Source organism: Salmo salar, chromosome 01, assembly GCF_965601325.2.
Source record: "Salmo salar chromosome 01, fSalSal1, whole genome shotgun sequence".
NCBI lineage: Eukaryota > Metazoa > Chordata > Actinopteri > Salmoniformes > Salmonidae > Salmo > Salmo salar.
In genome coordinates, this window is record NC_138291.1 from 97,021,209 (window position 1) to 97,030,456 (window position 9,248).

The following is a 9,248-nucleotide window of genomic DNA, read 5'->3' on the forward strand; positions in this document are numbered from 1 at the left end:
AGATAGGTATAACTTGTGAAGTAATATTTATGTAATTGCCTTTGCATTTCACCTTCAATGTACATGTACTTTACTCTGTAGGAATAGGGCAAACCATACAAGAAAATGACCTATAAACAAACAACCTGTTCTACAGTATAAACTGTGTGGCACCGAGCCCTGAATACTGATTGGCTTACAGCCGTGGTATATTAGACCACAAACAACCTGTTCTACAGTATAACATGTTTACAACCAAGCTTCTCTTCTTATGAGAAGCTGCAAGCAGCAGGTTCTTTGTGTACTGATCAATCTTAATAAATAGCTATCCTTTATTATAGATAGGTTCAACTAGACATCTAACTATAACACAGACCGAGACTAGACAAGCTAAATATCTAAGTTCATTATAGATTTAGGTCTAGGCCAACTAAATCATACCAATCATACCAACTAGACATCTAACTAGTCTTTAGTATATCAGTATATAGACCAACTTACTTGGCCTCTACCTCTAGATCCAGACCAACTAGACTTAAGATCGTGGCCAACTATGAGACCAAATAGATTGTTGAAAGCCAGTCTGTTTGTGCCATCATACCGATGCTTTGTCACTCATTGTCATGCCAAACATGTATGGCTTGACAATGATAGCAGATCTGAGACCAGGCTAGCTCTAATCAAGACAAAATGCTAACAACATGTCTAGCTAGACAATAGATCTAAAGCCAATAGTAATAGTTGAAAAAAGCACACACATTTTCTGAAGAAAATGTACCTATTCTAGATTAAAATATAGATCTGGGTGTTCGAAATAGAAGTAATACAAAAGTAGCCTAATCCGATTCCTCTAAAATAGTAATACATTAAGTGAAATGTCTTTCAACATAACTGTACTTGCTATAATATATAGATATTTTTTATGTTGATTGATGCAACTTTTATTTTGAAAAAGCGTTCTACGGGAAGTGAGAGTGAAATCCAGTAGGATTCACAGATATCATTAGGGATTTTCCTTCAATTATTATTTTTATTTCGAAGCTGCTTTGCCTCAAGAAAAACAAGTGGACATAACTATTTTACCTAGCTAACAAAACACAACCCTGGCCATGTCTGAGACATACGGTAGGAAATCTTCACTAGTACTGTAAGGTCGCATTACAATAGATATCCAGAGGCGACGATGGAGCAGGTGTAACGTCATTGTTATGTCTCTATCAAAACAAATAGCCTACGCTAGCTAGCTAACGTTAGCGTTTCCTGTTTACTCGTTGATGGGGGTATAGCTTTAGCTAGATAGCTTGCATCTCTGTCAAATGTCATCATTAGCTAATTGGTGTCTTATCTAGACAATCCTCTACATTTCAGAGAGCGACAGTAGCTAACGTTAATTAACTAACGTTACATTTCGGCGAAAAAGTAGCTAGCTATACATGAAGGGGAAAAAATGCGTTAGTTCAGCTAACGTTAGTTATAGCAAGCTGATTAGCCAGGTGCTGTGCTGCTGGATGATTGGCATTGCAAATGCGTTGTTTGCGTACACATGTTAACTAGCTAGCTATCCAACTAGCCTAATGAATATGCATGATCTAATGATTACAATGAATATGAAATATGAATAAAATTAAGTTTGTTTCCCCTCTTCTAGATTTCCTGTTCAAATTCCTAGTGATTGGGAATGCAGGAACAGGAAAATCATGTCTTCTTCACCAGTTTATTGAGAAGAGATGTAAGTCCTCCTGTCCAATGCCTGGATTGTACTGACATGTACTTCCTATCTAGCTAGCTATAACATGTATTTTAGGTACAAGCTACACTTTAAGGTTAAAAGAGCTTTGAATCAATAAATATGTTGTGATCAAATTATGTGATATTAACATGAAACGTTTTAATTTAAATCGCAGTCAAAGACGATTCGAATCACACCATCGGAGTGGAGTTTGGCTCAAAGATAATCAATGTGGGGAACAAATATGTCAAACTCCAAATCTGGGACACTGCAGGACAAGAGAGATTCAGGTATGATACAAGACAGCATTTCACATACCTACTCATACTGTGGCAGGACATCAGACATTTTATTCAAACCAGCTTGGACCGTTTCATCTCCAGCCGATCATTAGAGAACTGGTGCCAGATCCTTAGAACAGTAAGGGAATAAATAATGGCCGATATGGCCATTATCTATTTTAGCGCAGCTAAAATGCTGATGTCGGGGAGTTACTAATGTGGAGTGCAGCTAAAATTCTGAAGCACTACTACTGAGCACCATGTAGGATTTTGTCTTGTGGCACCAGATCATCTTTGGAGGACAGCACTAAATGCTGTTATGTATAGCTAGCTGTATTTGGAGTAGGAGATGGATAATGTCAATTTAATAAATGTAGTTCTGATGGGTAAAATGTCCCAGTTGGTACAATGATGTATTTCAAAGTGATGTTACAATTGCTATTCTCTCCCAGATCTGTGACGCGGAGTTACTACAGAGGCGCTGCAGGAGCGCTGCTTGTGTATGACATCACCAGGTAAGTGAGGAGAAATAATACATGCTTTATTATGGGTTACCTTCAAGGAGTATGCTGTTTTGGAGCTGTCATCCATCTTTGTGAATAAACAACAAATGTTTCTAAAACGACATATTGAATTTAGTACGTGAGCACGACTCTAGGGGACCTAAATTCAGCAAAAAAATAAACATCCTGTCACTGTCAACTGCGTTTATTTTCAGCAAACTTCACGTGTATATATTTGTATGAACATAACAAGATTCAACAACTGAGACATAAACTGAACAAGTTCCACAGACATGTGACTAAAAGAAATTGAATAATGTGTCCCTGAACAAAGGGGGGGTCAAAATAAAAAGTAACAGTCAGTATCTGGTGTGCCACCAGCTGCATTAAGTACTGCAGTGCATCTCCTCCTCATGGACTGCACCCGATTTGTCAGTTCTTGCTGTGAGATGTTACCCCACTCTTCCATCAAGGCACCTACAAGTTCCCAGACTTTTCTAGGGGGAAATGGCCCTAGTCCTCACCCTCCGATCCAACAGGTCCCAGACGTGCTCAATGGGATTGAGATCCGGGCTCTTTGCTGGCCATGGCAGAACACTGACATTCCTGTCTTGCAGGAAATCACGCACAGAACGAGCAGTATGGCTGGTGGCATTGTCATGCTGGAGGGTCATGTCAGGATGAGCCTGCAGGAAGGGTACCACATGAGGGAGGAGGATGCCTTTCCTGTAACACACAGCGTTGAGATTGCCTGCAATGACAACAAGCTCAGTCTGATGATGCTGTGACACACCGCCCTAGACCATGACGGACCCTTCACCTCCAAATCGATCCCGCTCCAGTTTACAGGCCTCGGTGTAACGCTCATTCCTTCAACAATAAACACAAATCTGACCAACACCCCCGGTGAGACAACCACGACTCGTCAGTGAAGAGCACTTTCTGCCAGTCTTGTCTGGTCCAGCGACGGTGGGTTTGTGCCCATAGGCGATGTTGTTGCCGGTGATGTCTGGTGAGGACCTGCCTTACAACAGGCCTACAAGCCCTCAATCCAGCCTCGCTCAGCCTATTGCGGACAGTCTGAGCACTGATGGAGGGATTGTGCGTTCCTGGTCTTGCCATCCTGTACCTGTCCTGCAGGTGTGATGTTCGGATGTACCGCTCCTGTGCAGGTGTTGTTACACGTGGTCTGCCACTGCGAGGACGATCAGCTGTCTGTCCTGTCTCCTTGTAGCACTGTCTTAGGCGTCTCACAGTATGGACATTGCAATTTATTTCCCTGGCCACATTTGCAGTCCTCATGCCTTCTTGCAGGATGCCTAAGCACGTTCACGCAGATGAGCAGGGACCCTGGGCATCTTTCTTTTGGTGTTTTTCAGTCATTAGAAAGGCCTCTTTTGTGTCCTAAGTTTTAATAACTGTGACCTTATTTGCCTACCGTCTGTAAGCTGTTAGTGTCTTAACCACCGTTCCACAGGTGCATGTTCATTAATTGTTCATGGTTCATTGAACAAGCATGGAAACCGTGTTTAAACCCTTTACAATGAAGATCTGTGAAGTTAATTCATAAAATTCCAAGTATCTTTGAAAGATAGGGTCCTGAAAAAGGGATGTTTATTTTTTTGCTGAGTTTAGATATATGACTCATTGGTAGCACATTGGCTCCTGTCATCTTTTTTGGAAAACACTGCTCTAACCTTTCTAAAGTCAAATTTGATTCATGTAAACAGAACCATCTCATCTGTGTCTTCACTGCTCTCGTCCTCTCAATCTATTTGATCTATCTGACCTCATCGTCCTCAGCCGGGAAACCTACAACGCCCTGACCAACTGGCTGACAGACGCCAGGATGCTGGCCAGCCAAAATATTGTCATCATCCTGTGTGGTAACAAGAAGGACTTGGACGCAGACCGGGAGGTCACCTTCCTGGAGGCGTCTCGCTTTGCTCAGGAAAATGGTGCGTTTAGTATGAATGATGATCCCTCTTAACACTGAAATCCAACGGCTGTATGTATCAAGCGTCTGACTGGGAGTGCTGATTTAGGAGCAGGTATTCTCTGTCATTTTATTCATGGTGTTCAAGAAAGGTAAGCTGATCCTAGATCAGCACTCCTACTCTAAAACGCTTGACACATATCACCCAAAAAGGTAGCTCCTACCCTCTAGACACTGCTGTAGACCTGAACGTCTTGGAATTTCACAGACGCCAAGGTGAAGCAATTACCATAAGATCCTAATTTGAGTGTTTTCCATCCCCCACTAGAGGTCACTGTAGGACAACACTGTGTGAACTAGTACACACAGAACCTTGGCAGTTTCATGTCCTCCACAGCTAAAGGCAGATTTAGGGCTCTATTCAATCCGTATCACAGCAGTTCAGTGTTGCAGCGTGATTGAAATTAAAGGCAATGTTTCTGCATTAGCAGTGACTGTATTCATGGTAAAGACTGCTTATGTCCGCTCCAGGTAGAGTCACTTTAACTCTACCTGCATTTACATATTACCTCGACAAACCGGTGCCCCCGCACATTGGTTCTGTACCGGTACCCCCTGTATATAGCCTCGCTATTGTTGTTTTACTGCTGCTCTTTAATTATTTGTTACTTACATTTAAAAAATTTTACTCATCTAGTTTTTACTTACACTTATTTTTCTTAAAACTGCATTGTTGATTAAGGGCTTTTAAGTAAGCATTTCACTGTAAGGTCTACACCTGTTGTATTTGGAGCACATGACAAATAACATTTGATTTGAATCAGAAATTACCTTTTAAATTTCCATTGTGCATTCTGTATCACTTCAGCTTTACTTATTGAATAGAGCACTGGGTTTCATATCCATCAAGGATAGTCAATGTTAATATTGTGTCCCGCTGTCTTGTCTGTTTCAGAGCTGATGTTTCTGGAGACCAGTGCTCTGACAGGGGAGAACGTGGAAGAGGCCTTTGTGCAGTGTGCTAGGAAAATTCTCAACAAGATAGAGTCGGGTATCTCTCGGCTATCAGTGTCTTCTCGCCTTAACCAACAGCAATGAAAGCATAGTTTACCAGCTGAACTGTTTCAGCTCAGGGAATTTATTTCAACCTTCCTCTCTCTCCCTCTTTGAATCTCTCTCTGTCTCTCTCTTCCAGGAGAGTTGGACCCGGAGCGGATGGGATCAGGGATCCAGTACGGAGACGCGGCGCTGCGACAGCTGCGCTCCCCTCGCAGGGGACAGGCCGAGAGCGCCCAGGAATGTGGCTGTTAGTGAACAAGCTCAGTGTGCCCAGATCCAAGGTGAGAGACTGCTGCCTATTGCAAAGGATTCTGGTCTGGGACTTGCCCTGGCATTATTACACTAGTAACTCAATTAATAGCTCAGTTTAGTGACATCCAAACTGCCGCCTCTCAAAATAGCAGGCACAGATAAAGTTGTAATCGTAGATGTTGCTTTTCACATGTTATATAAGAGGCCATTCAAAAGTCTTCTCTATTTCACAGTTTAGGCTGTTTCAATGCATGGAGCATTTTGAGATGCAAATCCATGAGCTTTAAAGATTGGTCCATAATTCACCAAATGCTGAAACACTGCTAGTTTGATCGCCATTATTGTTGTCAGTTTCGTCTGTTAATTCAAGCTCATCACATGCCCCCTCGGAGACGTGTTCGAGCCCTTAACTACTTCATGTACCCCTTCATGTACCCCTCTCTGTATCTGTCCGTACATTAAAATGGGAATCAGAACTCAAATAAAATAAAACATCATCAGAATGCTGATACATGTTCTTTTCAAATGGTTTCCCTGAATGCTTTGCAATGTTTTATTTTCTGTTGCTCCAAGGTGATCTCTAAAACTACTCCAGGGCTAAGTGTAAGTCTGTGTCCCAAATGTAACTCCTTAAGTCTAGAGTCTCTTTATGGTACTGTGTCGCCCCCCGTGGTAATGGGGGGTTGGATTGAGGCCAGGGGGCTGTTTTTAGGTATCTCACAGAGGGAGGAGCCATCTATCTATTTCGGTCCTCCAGCTCCCAAGTGGCTAATGTGTCAGTGATACCGAACCATAGCCACCCAAATCGACTCTACCTCTTTTGGTAGAGGGGAGGGTAAAGGTCATGAGAATGACGAGCCTCCCTACTAAGAAGCTGTCTGGATGCGGCTTCACACAACTGGGGTTGATACAGTGTTCCCTCTGGGCAGATATATATTTAACCCGAGATTCTCCTGACTCCTGTTGGGTCAAGGCTCTCTGAAGTGCCTTATTTGGGTGTTGTAGTGTTTCACAAAAAATGCCAGGCATAAATAGAGGGGTACAATGTCTGCAGACAGGAATCATCAATTAGCTTGTTAATTACAGAGCGTAGAGTTGAGTAACTGCCAAATATTGCCAGCCCACAGTTGTAATGAATTGTAACTCTGTTGATTGCACATTGACACAGAGGTGTCTTGGCTAAAGGGGCTAATTTACAAGATCCCTGTGTGCCTGGGTGTGTATTGGATTCAAAGCTCTCTGTCCTTGTTTCCAGGCAGGTTGGTGAAGACTCAGATGACAGATGTAGGGAACATGATACAGGGCTCATCATGGCGGAGCGACTCTTCCCTGACCTTCTAACTTCCCAACTTCCGGATGTTCCATCAGTGATCCATAGAGAGTCCCGGATTTTTGGCCCCAATCTGGAATGCTGAGCTTGTTCCTGGACCCCTCAGACACAGGCAGAGATGCCCATGTTCCAATCTCCTCTAAGAGTGGACCAAGCCCTTCAATCATCTAGGCCGTATTCATACTGCGTCTCTCAGTTGGAGTGCTGATATTATTTATTTTTCCTCTTAGATCATAATGAATAAGACAACATGGACAAGGGGACCTGATCCTCGATCAGCACACTTAATCAGAGACGCTAAATGATTACGGCCCTGGCATTTTACTTACACCCCTGTACTGCTGCCCTATCCCTACCAACAGCATCTTGCATTATGTACAGTACTATCTGTATAAAGAATAGATAATTTAAGTACCTCAAAGCATGTTTTATGGACTGAATATCACAGTATTTCATTATTAGCTGAAGAATAATCTATCAATTATGACATCACATTTTCCTTTCATGTTACGGTGAGAATTATCAATCAGCACTGTCTCACGCCTGCTGGTTTCATCGACCTGTTGTTTGTCATGTTACGGTGAGAATTATCAATCAGCACTGTCTCACGCCTGCTGGTTTCATCGACCTGTTGTTTGTCATGTTACGGTGAGAATTATCAATCAGCATTGTCTCACGCCTGCTGGTTTCATCGACCTGTTGTTTGTCATGTTACGGTGAGAATTATCAATCAGCACTGTCTCACGCCTGCTGGTTTCATCGACCTGTTGTTTGTCATGTTACGGTGAGAATTATCAATCAGCACTGTCTCACGCCTGCTGGTTTCATCGACCTGTTGTTTGTCATGTTACGGTGAGAATTATCAATCAGCACTGTCTCACGCCTGCTGGTTTCATCGACCTGTTGTTTGTCATGTTACGGTGAGAATTATCAATCAGCACTGGCTCACGCCTGCTGGTTTCATCGACCTGTTGTTTGTCATGTTACGGTGAGAATTATCAATCAGCACTGTCTCACGCCTGCTGGTTTCATCGACCTGTTGTTTGTCATGTTACGGTGAGAATTATCAATCAGCACTGTCTCACGCCTGCTGGTTTCATCGACCTGTTGTTTGTCATGTTACGGTGAGAATTATCAATCAGCACTGTCTCACGCCTGCTGGTTTCATCGACCTGTTGTTTGTCATGTTACGGTGAGAATTATCAATCAGCACTGGCTCACGCCTGCTGGTTTCATCGACCTGTTGTTTGTCATGTTACAGTGAGAATTATCAATCAGCACTGTCTCACGCCTGCTGGTTTCATCGACCTGTTGTTTGTCATGTTACGGTGAGAATTATCAATCAGCACTGTCTCACGCCTGCTGGTTTCATCGACCTGTTGTTTGTCATGTTACGGTGAGAATTATCAATCAGCACTGTCTCACGCCTGCTGGTTTCATCGACCTGTTGTTTGTCATGTTACGGTGAGAATTATCAATCAGCACTGTCTCACGCCTGCTGGTTTCATCGACCTGTTGTTTGTCATGTTACGGTGAGAATTATCAATCAGCACTGTCTCACGCCTGCTGGTTTCATCGACCTGTTGTTTGTCATGTTACGGTGAGAATTATCAATCAGCACTGTCTGACGCCTGCTGGTTTCATTGACCCGTTTGTCATGTTCTTTGTGTTGATATTATTAGTTGTTTTCCCTAATTGTTATGACTCATGCTTTTTAAAATGTATTCTCAATAATATAGCTACTCTTTTTTTTTTAAATAAAGTATAACAAAATTGTATAAATTGTGACAAGGTGACTCCTCTTACTTTATTAAGTGTGTCTGTAATATCCATTTTTGAATACTTGGTAACACTACAAATGAAGTTGCTGTTCTACTTGTAATTACTATAGTAAGTCTACCTGTGCAACACTAATTACTATAGTAAAATTCTACCTGTGTAATAACACAAATTACTATAGTAAAATTCTACCTGTGTAATAACACTTCCTATAGTAATATTCTACCTGTGTAATAACACTTCCTATAGTAATATTCTACCTGTTTAATAACACTAATTACTATAGTAACATTCTACCTGTGTAATAACACTTCCTATAGTAATATTCTACCTGTGTAATAACACTAATTACTATAGAAATATTCTACCTGTGTAATAACACTAATTACTATAGAAATAT

The 9,248-nt window shown here is 41.9% G+C and overlaps 1 protein-coding gene across 2 annotated transcripts; it reads left to right on the top strand.

Annotated features, from left to right (window-relative positions):
* The first annotated feature begins 935 nt into the window (after positions 1-935).
* LOC106610715 (ras-related protein Rab-4A) lies at positions 936-8,860 on the top strand. 2 transcript variants are annotated; one of them, XM_014210224.3, is made up of 8 exons: positions 936-1,104; positions 1,628-1,708; positions 1,884-1,998; positions 2,442-2,504; positions 4,296-4,450; positions 5,384-5,479; positions 5,624-5,768; positions 6,995-8,860. In XM_014210224.3, exons 1-7 carry the CDS (start codon positions 1,089-1,091, stop codon positions 5,737-5,739), a joined length of 642 nt encoding a protein of 213 aa, XP_014065699.1. In that variant the 5' UTR covers positions 936-1,088; the 3' UTR covers positions 5,740-5,768; positions 6,995-8,860. The 2 variants fall into 2 exon arrangements, with proteins under 2 accessions (XP_014065699.1, XP_045580581.1); XM_045724625.2 differs by lacking the exon at positions 936-1,104 and having other exon boundaries at positions 1,219-1,708.
* The last annotated feature ends 388 nt before the right edge of the window (positions 8,861-9,248 follow it).